An 18332-nucleotide genomic window follows, 5' to 3' on the forward strand; every position below is an offset into this window, starting at 1 on the left:
GAATAATATGAGACCTTTTCTGGAGGCTTGGGAAAATGACAAAAAAAAAAAGAGATGGATTCATTTAAGTTTTCAACTCAGGGGCAGAAGCAAATTTGAAAATGACTGCTGGTTGGGTTGTCAACTTGATTTATCCTCCTGGACACTTGTGAGTCATTTTCAACCACCTGAAGTATCAAAGTAACTAATGACAGTTTTTATATCCTCTCTTTCTAGATAATATAAAATACTTAGGCCTAGAAGGGTTCCCAAAGCTCAAATTTAAGTATATTAGGGAAGAATCATCCATTAATATATGGTATGGATTCATGTCCCTTTAAATTTCATTTTAATCATTTGTACTAATTGACAGAGTAGATGGCCTGGAAGTCTCAGAAAATCTGCTAATAGGTAATTGCTTTCCACAGCAGTGTGAACATTTGCATTTGTAAACCTTTAATGTCATTAGATCTTTAATGTTTCTTCTGCGGGTTAATGGTAGAGAGAAGCTCAGGTGCCATTATGCTGTTGATGACATCTGCTAAAGAACTTAGCTGCAGCCAAAGTCTGTCATACTTCTGGCATGGTACTGGGAAGAAAAAAGAACCTGGCCAGAAGGCAGGGACTTGAATTCTCATCTCAATTCTGCACCACTGAGTGTGTGTGTGTGTGTGTGTGTGTGTGTGTGTGTGTGTGTGTGTGACTTTGAGTAAGTCTTATACCTGGGCTTCCTTTGTTAAGAAGAAAAAGAAAAGAAGAAATAGAAAAAAAGGAGGAAGAGGAGGAAGAGGAAGAAGAGGAGGAGGAGGAGGAGGAGGAGGAGAAAGAAGAGGAGGAAAAAGAAGAAGAGGAGGAGGAGGAGAAAGAAGAGGAGGAGGAGGAGGAGAAGAAGAAGAAGGGGGAGGAGGAGGAGGAGAAAAGAATGGAAGGAGGGCAGGAAAAAGGAAGGGAGGAAGGAAGGGAAAAAGGCAGAGAGGGATGAAAGGAGGGAGGGAGGACAGAGGACGGGAGAGGAAAAAGAAATAAAAAGGTCATGAGTTATACAGTTAAAAAGACCTTCAAAGATTATATGGTCTAGCCCTCTCATTTTACAAGTGAGGAGATTGAAATGAGTAAGATCTAGTCTCCTTGTTAAAATGTGATGGATAACCAAAGACTACCTTCCCCTTCCTCACTGACTCACTGGAATTCCCTCCTTTATAGTAATTCACAGAAGCTGAGAGGGGAAGTGACTGCATGTAGAGTTTTACATTCAGCTCTGAGGACCAAATTTCAGGTAGGACTCTGATAAATCAGAAACTATCTGGAGAAGGGTCATTATGTGAGACGTGTTCATATTATATGAGAGCAAGATGAGTTTAGAGAAGAAAAGATATTGGTGGGAAGGTGGAGGGATAGAGAAGGGATACAGTCAGCTTCAAGTCATTGCAGAGCTATCACCAGAGGCAGAGATAAAATTTGTTATGTTCAACCATGGAGTATAGAAGTTAAATTTAGTTAAGTACACTTACCTAACTGTGTGACTTAGGGTAAATCCCTTATGCTCAGTTTACCTTGGGCTTTCCAACTATAAAATGGGAATAATAATAATGCTCACTTCCTAGCTTTGTTAAAAGGAGCAGATGAGATAATATTTGTAAAGCACTTAACATAATGCCTGGGACATAAAAGTGCTAGCTGTTATTATCACCATCATCATACTTAGCTTTAATTTAATAATTAGAGCTATCAAAAGAAAAAATGGACTGCTTTAAAAAGTACTGCCTCTCCTTTATGGGAACTCTTCAAATGACAGCTTGATAAAACACTTGCCAAATACAGTATAAAAGGAACCTTTTTAAAAGCATGGGTTACACTGGGCAGCTAAATTGCACAGTGATAGAGAGCCTGACCTAAGTTCAAATCCAAACTCAGACACTTACTACTTGTGTGATTTTGGGCAAGTCACTTAACCCTGTTTGCCTTAGTTTCCTCATTTGTAAAATGAGACAAATCATTCTAATATTTTTGCCAAGAAAATCCCAAATGGGTTCGCAAAGAGTAGGATATGACTGAAATGATTCCACAACAAATGGGTTATACTAGACAATGAGATTCCTTCTAAATTTCAATTTCTATGACTCACATATATCCAGCATATGAGAGTTGGATAAGATATCAGTAACATTCTTCTGATACATGAATAAACACAAAACAATTCTTGACCACACAAAATTATATTCTGCAGAGGGAATAGAATATGTTTATAAATCAGTAAATGCATACTATTTGCAAAGTGATTGAGGGCAGAAGGTTGAACTAATAATTCAGGCAAAGGTTTAAAAGGACAGGGCTTATGGATAGAAAATGGCATCTGCATGCAGAAAAAGAACTAAGAAGACTGAATGTAAATCAACGCATGCTATGTTCACTTCTTTTTTTTCTGTTTTTTTTTTATCTCTCCCATGTTTTTGTTTTCTTTTTTGCTCTGATTTTTCTCTCCCAATATCATTCATAAAGCAATGTGTGTTGAAAGTAATTTTTTAAAAAAAGAAAAAAAAAAGGACAGGGCTTAAATGCCTTTAAAAGAAGTGAAGAGTGAGTGACTGAATAAGCTACAAACATTTATTCAGCTGTTATTATGTGTAAGGCACGATGCTAAATGCTGGGGATACAAAACAAGTCAAAAACATGGACCCTGTTCTTGAGGCGCTCATAATTTAATGTAAAAAGAGAAAATTCTAGATATAGAGGACAGCATGTATAAAGCTGCAGAGGTAGAAAATAAAAGATTGGGAAGCATCAAGGAAACACTCATTTGGTTATTTAGGGCAGGACTTCTTAAACATTTTCCTTGCAACCCCTTTTCTTCTGAGAAATTTTTATATGGACAAATGGGATATATAAGTATATCAAATAGATATGCAAATTGAATATTTCCTGATATTAAATCATAATTTCAAGATCCCAACATTCAGTTACAGGACCCCATATGGGGTCACAACCCACAGTTTAAGAAGCTTTGAGCTAGGGAAACAGATTATAATTAGCAAAGAAAGATTGGAATTAGATAATGAAGAGGTATAAATGCCAAAACAGAAAAGGCAGGTCTATAATTCATTAATATCAATTTTGTAGCTATGGAGAGTAAACTGCAGAGTCAATGGATTAGATGCAGAGAAATGAGGTAAAAAGGTATTGAGATAATCCAGGCCAGAGGTGATAAAGGCTAGAAGGCTAGAAAAGCACAGAACAGTAGCTCAGAAGAATGGCATGGATGGAATGGATCTGAGAGATTTTTAGGTAGGAGCAACAGTACTTAGCAACTGATTGGATATGGGGCCTGAGTGAAAAACGATGATGGTTCTAAGTTTGGAAACCCAGGTAAAAAGAAGAATGGTGGTGTTCTAGAAAGAAATAAAGTCATTAGGAAGAAGGATGATTTTAGGTGGAACATAATGATTTTTCTTTTAGACACATTGAGGTTCCAATGAGACACCAAGCTGAAGGAGATGTCCAGCAGGAAGAAGTAAACAAAAAAAGATGTAAGACTGGAAAACTGTAGAGAGATAAGGGTTAGCTATATAGATTTGAAAGTCACCTGCTAAAGATTACAGTTGAATCCATGGGAGCTGATGGGGGGAGGCAGAAGAAGAAAGAAAAAATAATTGCATCAAGAAACTGCTTCCAAGAAATGGAAGAGATCTCAGCATTCATATATTCAATCTCATATCTGAAATACAATTCCCTGATGCAGCAATGCCAGAAAATTTTCATTCAAATTCCCATTAAAAACCTCTAATATGAAGGAGCTCATCAAGGAGCTCACCCCCAAGATGTGTAATTAAACTTTGGAACAAAATTTTAGAAAGTTTTTTCTTAAATCAATCCAGAATCTAATTCTTTGCTTCTTCTATCTATTTCTCATAATGAGACTTTCTGGAACTAAGCAGTCATTGTAAACTCTCTTCCACATAAAAGCCCTTTAAATACTTCTAATTGATAACCATGTCACCTCTAATTTTTCTGTTCCTTAGGCAAAGCAGCCCCAGACATTTCAATAAATCTTCAGAGAGCATGCTTTTCAGTCCCCTTCCTACCTTGCCTCCGTGTGGATGTGTTGCATCTTTTCAATGTTCTTTCTAGTATTTGAATGCACAGAAATCAATCCAAAATTCTAGGTATGGTCTGACCAAAACAGCACAGCAACACTATCACCTTCTCCTTTCCAGACATTAAGCTTCTTTTCATACAATTTAAGCTCACACCAGCTTTTCTTAACTGCCTTGTCACACTACTGAAGAATATTGAACTAGCACTCCATTAAGACCCCAACCACTTTTTCAAATATTGTCTAGCCATGCTCTCCCTCTGCCCTAATTCTGAACAAATAATGTGCTTTCTTAAGTTATTTTCTCTTCTATGTCAGTATGAATAACACGACTCTCCTTAAGAGTCACCATATTTTCCCTGAGATTTCATCATCTTTTTGTTCAAAGTGTCTTAGCTTTGCACTGCAGGACTATTAGGACATTTATTAATTCCTTCGATTAGGCTTTCTCTGAACTTCTTACTGGGTTATTCTTTCCTGCAATTAAGAGTCACTCCCCTCATTCTTTCCCCAAATTTCCTCATTCCCCTTTTATTGCTAATGCTCTATCATTCTCCTAGTCATCCAGGTAAAAAAAGCTCAGTGGCATCTTATTCTCCTCCTTTTGCCATTCTTTCACATTCAATTAGCTTCTAAGTCCTGCTCTTCTTTGGAAATAGGGGTCATAAGAATTTCCTCCTTTCCACTCACAAAGATGTCACATTTATTCAAGTCATCAGTACCTCTTATCTGGGCTATTGCAATATTCTTCTAACTCACCTCCTTTCTTCAAACCCCTTTTGATTGAGTTGCCAAAGTAACATTTCTAGTACATGAGTTTGACAATCAATCAATCAATCCAGAATAACTTATTAAGCACCAAAAATATATGAGGCACAATGTTAGGAGGTAGGACTGAAAAGTGACCACTTTAGTGCCAAAATCTTTGATGAATAGAATCCTAATGATTCTTAATTAGCTAATAGATTATGATCAAGTTCCCCAGCCTGTCATTCAAGAGACTCCAACTTTTCAGTTTTCTTCACACTGCTTCTCCACGTACCCTATTACTCAACAACAGAGTAGACTTCTCTCTGTTCCCTGAACTCATCAATAGTTTTCTATATTTGCTTAAGCCATATCTACATATCTCCTTGTTAAAACTCTAATTGACCTTAAAGGATTAGCTCCATGATTTTCTTTCATCCTGTCAGGTAAGAATAAGTCCTCTCTCTTCTAAAATCTTAAAGCACATTATATCTTTTCCTTGAACTTATAATATTCTATTTGTAGTCTAGTTATTTGTGTACTTAACCTCCCCTACTAAATTTTAAGCAGCTTGCAGTCTCATTTTCATCTGTGCATCTGTCTTCCCACAAAGTGCCTAGCAGAGTGTCACCTACACTTAAAAAGTGGATTTGAATATTGGTAAATGTTCATCAAGATCACTTAATTTAGTTTTCAGTCTTAGTTAAGCCTTAATCTACTCATTGTGTATAATAGGAGTTCAATCATTTTCTAAATGAATATCACTTCAACAGTTAAAGGATCTCTGATTTCATTGGTGTGGGTGCTTTCTTTAACAAAATGGATTCCTTTACACTTCTAGCGGGCAATTTCATTAGTTGTGTATAAAGAAAAATCACCAACTGTCCAACTTCACTGTAATGGGCTCCACCTTCAAAGTCAACTCAAAGGGGTATGTAGAGCCGCAATTAAGAATGTTGCCCCTTTTCATGTTGTGATGAGGATTTGAATGAGGCATAAAGATAGGACTTTATTTTGAAGAAGAAGAAGAATAGAAATCTTTAAAAAAAAAAAAAAATTACACCTAAGTACAAGAAAAGTCTCATCTTCTGGAACTACGGTTTCTTATTCCAATACATGAACTTTGCAAAAATGGCTTAATTGGATGCACTTTACAACAATAATAAACAAGCACCTTTCCTCTGAGCCTTTTCCTGTCCTACTGCTAATTTTCTCTTCCCATCCTTTCTACACAAGGATACACATTTTAATAGAAATGAACGTTTGTATTTCAAGATGTGCACTTCCCCTGCTTTAAGAATACCAGCCAAATGAGATATTAACTCTAGTTTATGTTTTTATAGGCATCCAGATAAATGGAAATTCACAAAGAAACTGAAGAGGGGAAAGTACATACTTGGTCTGGTGTTTCGAGCCTTTCAGGTGGGCATGATACTGTTCTATTGAGTTGAGGGTGACATGACAGATGCTACACGTGTAACTGCGCCTCAGACCTGTGAACACAAAACCAGTAGTTAGGTTACCCTGGTCCCAGCCACCTATCCCCTACTTGTCTTCTGTTTACAACTCAAAAGAGGCATCTGTTTAGTTAGCGGATCCTGGCAGAACTGGCAAATTCAGCAACTTCCCACACAATGTATCTGAGGGACAATAGGAAACCTTCCAATCTGTTGTCCTTCCACCAAAACCTTTCCTTTTCCAAATATTATAAAGTATGGAATGTTATTATTAGTCATATATTAAAATTCATTACTATTCTATTAAATAAGTATACCAATACTACATACTAATGATAATTCATATTTATATGCTATTTGATAGCTGATGGAATGAGGTAGGCTGCCAAACAGCAACTCATGTAAAAGACCGTTCGGAGACTTCTCAGGTGCTAGTGTCTTTCCCTTTATAATTAATTCCCTCTAATATCTTTTTGCGATCAATTTATCTCTACATTGTCTCTTTCATTGGAATGTAAGCTCCTTGAGGACAGAGTCCATTTTTCCTTTTTCTTGACATGCCCAGAATTTTAAAAATTGTCAGGCACACAATAAATGCTTAATAAATGCTTACTGATTGACTGGGTTGATTAATGTATCATTATGCCCATTTGATAAAGGAAGAAATTTAAGGTTGTTCAGAAGGGTCACACTGATGGTAGAATGGAAACTCCAACCCATGTTTCCTGAATCCAAATCCAGGCTGTTCCCATTGTATTATAGTGCCTTAGTCTGGTCCTGTTCCTAAATTGCAATGTGAACTGAACCCCTTTACTCAGCTTTACCACAGTACATGACATGAGATACATCATCTTCCTGCTGCACCAGGGTTGTTTCACATTCCTAAAGTCCAGAAGCAAGTTATTTGTAGCCAGTTTACAATGTTTTAAAAATCAATGTTTTAATAATCATTTTTTTTAATTTCCTGAAAGAGAACAACTTATATGAGTAGGAGATACACAGCAGAGTCTATAATATGAGGCAAATAAATGTCTTGTTGTCCATTTCAGAGGACTTTGACAGCTTGGGTTCAGGTGTTGTCCATTTTGATAAGTAGTGTTCATTTGCTTGTTTTCCTATCTTCAAACTATTGAAAGTATCCCTGGTGATCCCTTCACAATACACCCAACACTTATATATCTGAATTATGATACAAAATTGACTCTGTCTAATATTCACATTTCATCAGCACCCTCTATCTATCCTTGTGATTGGACTCTCTTATTGGAGGTCAAGGCCATAAACTCTAGAGAATCTACTTAAAGAAGGGCTCCCAATGTGATTTTTCTCTGCTCTTTCCATCACCTGTACTGCTTTAAGAGTTCTTTGGAACTTTCCATTATTCCAGTGTCAGGTTTTTTCTTTCCTTCCCCATCAAATTTTCATCTTCCTTTTGCGTGTTGTTGCCCTCATTAGATTTTAAATTCCTTGGGGAAAGGGCATAATATTATTAAATGCATAAAATGAAAAAAAAAATATGATTACAAAGGAAACCATTTATAATGAAATAGTTATCAATGTATTTTTTTTTAACAAATCCTCCAAAAGTACTTGGACCTCACATTAAGAACCTTTGTCTAGCTTGCCCTTAGACCTTTTCACTATAAGTCTATTTTCTTTCTGAGATATCACAAGTAACCCAAGATAATGATGGATTTCAGCCCAAAATAATAATGAATATCAACTCTGGTTTATAATAGTAAACTTGGATTCATATCTCTAAAGGTATTCAAATAAATAGAAATTCACACAGAAACTGAGGAGGGGAATATGTATATACTTAGGTGGTGTTTTGAGCCTTTCAGAGAGGTGACATTGTTATCTTCAGTTGCAGGTAATGTCTTGTAGTTTTCTGACTGCAAATCTAGTTCTCTTTCTATCATCTCACAAGCCTCTCAAAATAATAGTGAATGAGATAGCTAAGAAATGTTATTCCATGAGGATGAACCTTACTTGTACTCCCCCTTATCCTTTGGATTCTACATGAGAAATGATGGTGGAGATCAAATGTAGGTACCATAGGAAATCACAGCCACCACAGCTGGGACTCCTATAGATCATCTTTCATGCTCAGAATCAGTATATGCCCAAAGTAGTTGTGGGCTCCCTTCCCTGTGAATTTCCTCAACAGTCTTATAATATTTAATGGCATCTGCTAAGGATAGAGGGCCTCCCGGACTGACTGCAGGCTAAGCAAGGGCCTCTGCATAACCAGTGACAGCTGGGCAGGGTAAAAGACATAAATAGCAATGCTTAAAATGGGCACTTTAAAGAACAGCAACAAATCTAATGGTTTGTCGGCATAGTTACATTCCATTATAGTGCTCCTGCTTCTGAAGCCAGAAAGAGGGCACAACAATAAATATTAGGCATTTTATCACAGAGCTACAGAATATGTGGAAATTACTGTACAATACACCTGAGAAGCTACACAAGGGTTCAGGAGATGACCAACCACATTGGTGAATGTACTTTCCTCCTACCTTCAACACATCTTGGGTGACTTTGGGCAAGTTGCTTTACTTGTCAAAATCTGTAAAATGGGAACATCAAATATATAACTGATCTATGTTACAGGCCTATTGTGAGGCTAGGACTTTGAAAGACCAAAAATGCTAAGGGAATGGTAGCTGCTGTTATAATTAACATCATTGGGGCATTGAGGTGGTGCAGTGGATAGAGCATCAGCCCTGAAATCAGGAGGACATGAGTTCAAATCTAGTCTCAGACACTTAATACTTCTTAGTTGTGTGAGGCAAGTTACTGAATGCCAACTGCTTCAGGGGGAAAAAAAATCATTATTCCTATACTAAGATCTCTTCTGATACATCCCCATGTCTTAGTGTTGTCCTTGGATTCTCAAAGTAGTCAGGTAAGAGATGCCTTGATTGCAGTGTGTACCCATGTCCATGAGTACCCATGTCATAGAAATATTGAAGTATTTTTTGTTTGCTTTTTTGGGTTTTTTTTCCCCTGAGGCAATTGGGATTAAGTGACTTGCCCAGGGTCACACAGCTAGGAAGTGTTAAGTGTCTGAGGTCAAATTTGAACTCAGGTCCTCCTGACTTCAGGACTGGAGCTCTATCCATTATGACACCTAGCTGCCCTGATATACTGAAGTATTAAAGAAGTATAATTATGATTTTGGGTGATCAGTGCAACTAAATTGTCTTGGATTTGAAAAGGTGCTTTCTTCTCAGAAGCTCAAAAGCATTTATTTTATTAAAACTCAAAAGGACAAATTGCTTATTTGGTTTTATATAAGTACCATTCTCTCTTACCAAAGATCTTAAAGTCAAGTCTAGTCATTTGAGTCATTTCTAACAAAATAGTAGTGTCCATTATACCTCAGGGAAACTTTTAAAGACAAATGTTGTAATACCCCATCAATCCTCTATAAAAGTTTGTAGCAGATTTTTCTCAGACTGCTGATATCTCTACTACCAAATCTTCATTTGCATTGCATAGGTATCTCTTTTCTTGGATATAGAGGTTCACTTTCAAAAGCAAGAAAGTGAAGCTTTGTTTCAAGAAATATTTTTTAAAACATGAGTGAAAAAGAAACATTTTCTGTCTGCTTTAACCTTCCACAGAACTGGAAATTATCATTACCATCCCCTATTATTCATTCTCCAAGCAATATAGTTAACCCAGGTTGCATTGTAAACAGATTTGGGTACAAATTCTGCTGTTCTTCTGATGTTGATAAAGAATAAGACTTTATTGTCCAGGCCCTAGAGCCAAGGAAACAAGTTGTCTCCCCTATCCAATCTAATGTTTGAAAATTCCATTAGTCTCCTTGCCCACTGTGACTTAATGAATGGCTCAGCTCTTAATACAAAGACATTCATTATTTTCTGGGTCTCATTTCCCCAATGTAGCCAGTGAGCTGTAGAGGAACTCTCGGATGTTCCAAGTTCCCACTGCACAATTCTGCCTCCAAGCACTGACCAGTGGGTACTCAATAGTCAGTTAAATACAAGCACATATGCTTTTAAAAATGGCTCTTTTTTAAAATAAAAAAAAGAAATAGGAAGAAAACAAAATCACTGCATCCTGAGGAGTCACTGCCAACCCAAGCAAAGCCTGAAGCAGAAGAAATGTGCTCTCTATAGTTAAATTGCTATTTAGATATGCTAGATGTCTGATCTAATAAATGATGAAGAAATGGTCTATATAGGGGGAAAAGTTGTAGTTCTCTCCTTTTTTAAATTACAAAATTGGAATAGGACTTTAAAGATAATCGAATCCAACATCATTATTTTACAGAATGGGGAAACTGAAAGGTTCAAAGAAGAACAGTAACAGAAAGAATAAGAATAAGGGTAACAAAAGTGTCTTCTGATGCAAATAGCTAGAGGGTTAGTCTTAAAGTCAAATCTTTGGGTTGAAATCATGCCTCTGACACATACTGGCTGTGGAAACACAGACAGTTCATCACTTAAATCTCTCAGTGTTTCATTGACCACAAGTTACAAAGAAGTTTCCTATCTTCATTGGGGGAAGCATTCTCATAATGAGAATTCCACTTTCAGATGAAATCATAGATCTCAATCATAAAACAAGAATTCACATATATACGATAATTAAGTCTTTACAAAGCACTTTCCTCACAGCGACTCTGGGAGGGAGCTATTGTAAAATTTATTACTTGCACTTTACAGATGGGGAAATTAAGGCTCAGAGAAGTGATGAGTTTTACCAAAAGTGCAAGACCTGATATTAGAACCCAAATTTTTCCTGAATTGTCCAATGTGCAACACACTATGCCTTGTTTTCCTTCATTGTATATATGAAAAATTAACTTTAAGTGCCTTTTATGTTTAAAAGAGAATGCTAAGTGGAAGGGACCCAAAAATGAAATACATTCTCATTTTTGATGTTGTTGAGACAGTGTGATATAGGAATTTGATTCGAATTGTGGTTCTGTCATGTGAGCTTTATAATTTGGAGCAAGCAATTTAACCCCTGTCTGGGTCTCATATAAATTAATGGAGTTGGAGGTGGGATGGGATAGGGGAGTATTGTACTTGATTATTTTCAAGTTCCTTTCCAGTTCCATAGTCTATTGTGCTAAATGTAAAAACTGCCTGCAAATCACTCTGAACAATTTCTTTCTCTTTTCATCACACATAAACATGTCAGTTCAGCAGGACCTAAGGAAAATAATAGATCACATTTACATATTGCTTTCAGTTTTATAAAGCATTTTCTTAATAAGAAGGAATTTTTCCTCAAACTCACTTCTCTTCCTTGCTTCCCTATTTTTATTATGGACATCACCCTTCTATGTCTGCAAAAAGGGAACCATCCTCATGCTTTGTTACATCTACAGAATAAGCCAATTGTCTAGTCACACCCATCTCTTTTTCTCCTTTCACATAAATGCTGCCCTAATTCAAGCCCTCACCTTTCACTGTCTTAAGTTTCCTAATACTCTTATTTTTTTTTAAATTTAATAGCCTTTTATTTATAGGTTATATGTATGGGTAACTTTACAGCATTAACAACTGCCAAACCTCTTGTTCCAATTTTTCACCTCTTACCCCCCACTCCCTCCCCTAGATGGCAGGATGACCAGTAGATGTTAAATATATTAAAATATAAATTAGATACACAATAAGTATACATGACCAAACCGTTATTTTGCTGTACAAAAAAGAATCAGACTCTGAAATATTGTACAATTAGCTTGTGAAGGAAGTCAAAAATGCAGGTGGGCATAAATATAGGGATTGGGAATTCAATGTAATGGTTTTTAGTCATCACCCAGAGTTCTTTCTCTGGGCGTAGCTGGTTCAGTTCACCTAATACTCTTTTTGACTCATCTCTGCCAACTGTATCTTCTGTGCAATCCAAAGTCATTTTTCTAAAGCTCACCATATTTGACCATTTCTTTACTTCATAAACTTCAGTGACTCACTATTACCTGTAGGATCATATCAAATTCCCTTGTTTAACATTTAAAGCCTTTCAGAGTCTGGCTGCAATTTACTGTTAAGCCTTATTATAAATGTCTATTAGGAGCCAAATTAGTCCTCTTGCCTTTTCTCATACATGCCACATTTCCCATCTCTGTGCATTTGCACTGACTGGCTTCTATCTCTGGAATACATTCCCTCAAAGTCTCTACTTTTTAAAAATCCCTAATGTTCTTCCATCACAAAAATAGATCTTACATTTATAGTGTGATTGTTGTTTGTCCTTCCTTCTTGAACACAACTATTGTAATGCCAGAGAAATTGAGGCAGAATAGAGATTAGAGAGTTTTTAATATTTTATTTGAAAGGGAGAAATTGTGCTGGGGGCATGCTGCCCCCGGGGCTGATGTCTAAAGCATCCAGCCCCTAATATGTGCTTCCCATGAAGTATATATACACACATGGCTCCAAGCCACCAAAGGGTAGACTGAGGCAAGGGCAGAGTCAGAGCACTGAAAGCAGGAACAGACTATCAATCTGGTTCTGACAGGGTGAGGGGAGGCACCACATATTCTGATAAGTTGGAATAAAGAAGAACAATGACAGATTGGGGGGAGGCACTGGACATTCTGATAAGTGGGAAAGGGCTGGGGTCATGATGTGTAAGGTAGAAGGTCTTTCTCCTTATCTGGATCATCATGATTAGGAGGGAGAGGTGCTGTTGCAGGATTGAGCAGAACAAATAGGAACTAAGGCAAAACAATTCAGGGAAACTGAGGCAGGACAATTTAGGAAAACTGAGCCAGGACAATAAAAGGGAACTGTGGTACAACATTATGAAATCAGGGTCATGCTATTATGACATGCAAGTGAATTGGATGAATTGTCCAAAGTCACCAGCTTCATTTTCTCCTCCAGTGGGAGGATCTGGGTCACAGTGGCAAGATATAGATCAAGAGGATTGGAGAAGGCATTGGATGCAGTGGGAGATCTTTCAATGCATTTAGCTATATATATATATATGCATATGTTACTTACTCTAATAAAATGTAACTTCTCAAGAGTAGGGGCTCTTTCTTTTTTACCTTTATATTCCCTATGCCAAGCACAGTGCCTGATAAATAGCAAATTCCTAATGTAACCCCAGTCCTAAAGCCTATTGACCTGGCACTCTCTTCTTGATGTAGAACAACATGCATGGGGTATGGGGTAGAGTTGTGAACAGGAGAGAAATTTAGTACCTCCAGTTTTCTTTGTATCATCTTTGAGTTCAAGCATCTCTTTGGGTTTTATAGTCACTCAAGTGATGCTGGCTTCCAGCTTCAAGAGAAAAGATAAATGAAGCCAGGCTCACTTTAAGAGTCTGAGTAGGAAGACTCTAGGAAGACATGAGAGGAGCTAGCAGTCTTCATCATGTCTTCGTTCCCACTTGCTGCACTAAAGACATTTCTCTTTGGATGAGATTCAGGACCTTCTCTCTTGGGTGAGCTCCCAATGGTTGAGCTCCCTTACTTTCTATTGTATTTTCCTATATGTATCTTCTCTGATTTCCATTTTGCTATCTGGATAAATGGCTTTCTTTGCTACTCAATATGTGTGTTCATCATAGAAGTGGTATTTGGTAGAAAGGGAGTTAAACCTTGTGTATGGGATGGTAGCAATGGCTAAAACAATCAGAAGTATGAATATGAGTGCAAGAAAAAATTTCTTTCTTTCTCATGAGAAAAAGTACACAATTTCTAACATGCAAAGCATGGCTTGAAACAGAGACACACCCACAAGCAAGGGGATGTCTCTTTTTATTCCCTAATGCAAGGTCCCCTTCCTAGGCCCCCTAACTCCTTTCTCCATTGGCTAGGGTTTCTAAAGCAGTTGCTCAAAATGTGAGGTAAGAAAGCCTATCAAATGCTAAACAGGGCCTGGTGTTTCCTAGTCAATCCAGTCCCAGCCCTCAAAGAGCTTACATTCCAGAAGGGGAAGAAAATTGTGATAAAGTAGGAGCAAAAATAAACATTTTTTTCAAAACTCCCCCCTGATTACAAAACCCAGTCCCTGCCCCTAAAGAACTTATGTTGTGCCACAGTTCCCTTTTAATGTCCTGACCCAGTTTCTCTAATTGTTCTATTTAGTTACTCTGCCTCAGGTTATAACCTTTCCCTCTTAATGTTTGATGAGATAAAGGTTTTATATCTTTAGGCTATAATCATTCCTTCTTAATGTTTGACAGGATAAAGGTCTTTATCCATTTCAGTAACCTCTCCAGTACCTCCCTCCATTATGTCATCCTAGGTGCCTCCCCCCATTGGGTTATCCCCATCCAAATACCTCCCCCATTATATCATTGTTCTTGTTATCCTATAAAAGAGTCTTGCTGTCCAACATTCAGGGCTGGATTCTTTGAGACGATAATCTCGTTCAGCCCTGAGACCAAATATGGATCATTTGGTCCCAATAAATCTCTCCATTTAATAAACTATTAAATTGTTCTCTAATTTCTATCCTGCCTCAGTTTCTCTGGCATTACATTTACATTCTTACATTTGCCCTTCAATGTCCCCTGTAGGTTTCACTTTTCTAATCTAAATTTCATTTCTCCAATTTTATTTTTATAACTGTGGAGACCAAATAAATGCCCATCTATTTCTCATGCTTGGATATAAAGTGTAAGGTATTGTTCCCTCAATAATGGACAGTACTTACAAGTTAGATTAAACTTGAAAATCAAATCCCCTAGACAAATAATATTTAATAATATTTCTAGTCCAATGCCCCCCACCCTGACTGAGGAAAATATTGTGACCAAGAATCTTTTTCCAACCTGCTGCTTCTCCTCTTGGAAGGAATTAAAATATTGCTTGGACAAGAATAAGTAAGAGCAGTAGCTAAGGATGTCTATTCTGCCTCTGCCATGTTACATGTGGTGAACAGCTCTTGCTACATGTAGGCCATGCGACACTATTAAACATTTATTGATTGAATTTTTGATTAATTAAAAAGCATTTGAGATTCACAAAACAAGAATTATTATGCTCATTTTACAGATCGAGAAATTGAGGTCTTGAGAAATGTGATTTTATTCAATTATCATTCAGCATTATAGATGGCAAATGAAATCTTTTGGCTCCAACTTCACAGAATGTCACAAATGGGGTAAAAAAACATACCTAGTGCTTTCCACTTCCCTGTAAGTGTCCCTCCCTTTCCTCCTATATCTAAACTCCATTTCTGCTCAGAGCTTTTTCATGCAATCAAAACCCCATCAACTATTTTCTTTGTTATCTGATAAAGGCCTAAGCTGTTACATCTCCTTAGGGTGTTTGCATTTTAATAGGGAATTTCAGAAGATTGAAAAGCCTTCTAGGACCAAAAGAATAAACTTCTTCATAGTTGGCAATTAATGCTTTGGCAGGCCAGCAGGAGAGAAATTTCAGTCAAGGGAGTCTTCATGGTGCCCCTAAAATCATTCTACCTGGGTGGCTGCCTATTCTACCCCTTCATGAGCACTGGCACACACACATTACCACTGTCACATAATACATCTCCATTGCAATCTCTCTATTGATACAGTTCCACTCTAAGGGACATTTCCCTGTATTGAAACCCTCATTAATATGGGATTGCTTCATAGCATAATAAGAATAATGGCATCTGCTGTTTACAGGTATCAGCTCAATCTTTTTTGATCAATAATGTAACTGAGGTTAAAAGAAGTATATATTTTATAGATGTTAGAGAAAAAGAAGAAAAATCTAACCTGTCTACATTATGTAAGTAAATACAATGTGTGAAGTCCAGAAAATTATAGTCAATCAATAAATTCTAAATAAATTAAGAACTGAGTATATGAGGGAAACAAAGAGAGGCACTGGGAAAGTATCCACCATTTTGAGAGGAATAAAAAACAGAAGATTGCTCACCACTTAGTTTAGGATTGAATAGGAGCTCAGAGATTACCAACTGATATTGAATCAAATCAATGAGATTCCTCTGGGATCAAGAAAAACAAGTCCAATCTCTCTTTTAAGTGAGAATTAATTAAGTGAGCAATTGCAAGAAGGTACACATCACATCTTGCCTAAGTCTTCTTATTTCCTTAAATGTGCCCTGTTTCTTCCTCACATCCTTTCATAGACTCATTTTCAGTATCTTTCCCATTCTAGTTATTTTCTGGACAAATTCTGATGTCATTGTCTTTTTTGAAATGTGGTATTCAGAACTAATTTTCAAGATTCCGATTCTGGATGCCATTTTTTCTATTTCTTTTAAAGACTGTGTAGTAGAGTGGCTAGAGGGAATTGATGACTTTTAGACAGCTCTAACATTTTAAAATCAGATGCTATTTTTTTTTTTAGGAGAGACATTATGGGGAAACTTTTTCAAACTGACTAGGATTTTTTTTAAAGAAACATAAAACTATTTCCTCTGACCATCAGGGGAGAAGGAATGAGAAAATTGTTATCAATGATTGAATTTCATAGAGATTTTAAACAATTTATCCCAAATTTATATGTTAAGATATAAAATACACACCTTAAAAAAGAAAAAAGAAATCTGGGATGTTCGAAGAGGGCATAATGTTTTCATTTCAGGTGCTCTCTGAGGAAATACATTGTATAATGATTGAAAGAGCAGTAGCAGATTCCTATGGGAAGCATTGTGTGTTGAAGAAGTGAAAATTTCCTAGCTAGAAAAAACTTTGTTCATATGTACAACCAAACTTGTCATTCAAGACACTGTCAACTAACCAAGTGGACTGTCATCCAGTTATTTCTGTCATCCTAATAATAAAGTTAGATCTATTCTATGTTGATCGCATATTTCAGGCAGCATATGGACAGCAAATATCAATAACATTTTATTAATGAATAAACCTAGAGCCAGAGAAACTAAATGATCTCCCCAAGGTCACTCAGTGGTAGAAACAGGATTCAAACAGTTTCTCAAATTCTAAATCCAACACTCTTTCCCCTCATCTCCCACTATGCCTGTCTTTGATATGGTGGTAAAGGAGGAGACTGAAAAATCATTAATTAAATCAGAAATAGTTAATGAGATTCATGATTTTTCTCAGTCTTGGCTCTCCAACTATGCACATCATAACTACTCTTCACCTTAGCAAACCCTCTTCCTGAGATGGTACAGACAAAACAAATTTTAAAATCATTACCTGATGACCAATTGTAGGAATTATCCTGTCAGCACTTAATTAAGCAGTCCTAGGATGATTGGAAACACAGCCATGATGGAGAAGTAAAAAAAGTAGGAAAAAATAACTTTTGATTTACAATGAGAAGACTTAAGTTTGACTTGCAGTAAGCTACTTATCTTCTCATTCTTCTTCAAGCTGCATTCCAGACCTTCTTTATTATACCCTGATTTGTCATTTTGAAGTCTTACTCCAAATTTGGAAGTACTCTCTTCCCCATCAGCCCCTCTCTCTCTCTCTCAAATGCTCCATTTAATAAGGATGTCCAGGCCAGTCATGCTTTATTCCTCTCCAAAGTACACTCCACACTTCCTCTACATTGTTTCTTGTAAGAGTATACCTTTGCTCCCAATACCACTTTTTAAAAATTTCCTTTTAAGTATTGTCTTCCCTTTAGAATCCAGAAGGCAAGGACTCTTATTTGTTTCTGCTTTTATTTGTATTACTAGCATTTAGCACAGTGTCTGGCACATGGTGAACATTTAATAAATGCTTGTCAACTCTAAATTTACCTAGAGAAATCCTCCTTAGTAGATTTCTCCCTCCATAAGAGGAAGAGAGCTGGGCTTATTGTTTTTTTCCCCCAGCTCTAAATATTATGATATATTACTGTGTCTTTTCAGCTTAGTAGAAATCATCAGACCTTGTGTTCCTTTCACCGAATCTTCCTATAGTGCCCATAGTCAAATCTGATGAGGTTAAAGAGGCACCATGAGTGGTAAATATGAAATAGATTCAGGAGAGCAATAGATTGTAAAAAGAATAGTATGTAAAATAGCATAATAGAGATTCAGTTTGCAACATAGAGCAACCGTGACAAGCCATCTATCACAAGACACAAAGGAGTGTTATTTATTATGTGAATTAACACACAGGAGTTAGTAAGGAAAGGG

The 18332-nt window shown here is 36.8% G+C and overlaps 1 protein-coding gene across 3 annotated transcripts in view; it reads right to left on the minus strand.

The window, feature by feature from the left end:
• The window catches only part of ZMAT4 (zinc finger matrin-type 4), a 542554-nt gene that overhangs the window by 78056 nt on the left and 446166 nt on the right, over positions 1-18332 (minus strand). For 2 of the 3 annotated variants that reach the window (XM_031950743.1, XM_031950742.1), the window contains exon 8: positions 6213-6309. The exons of the other annotated variant lie outside the window; for it this stretch is intronic. In XM_031950743.1, the coding sequence (XP_031806603.1) occupies positions 6213-6309 (97 nt within the window). The remainder of the gene's footprint in view (positions 1-6212; positions 6310-18332) is intronic. 3 annotated transcript variants of the gene reach the window in all.

Source organism: Sarcophilus harrisii, chromosome 2, assembly GCF_902635505.1.
Source record: "Sarcophilus harrisii chromosome 2, mSarHar1.11, whole genome shotgun sequence".
NCBI lineage: Eukaryota > Metazoa > Chordata > Mammalia > Dasyuromorphia > Dasyuridae > Sarcophilus > Sarcophilus harrisii.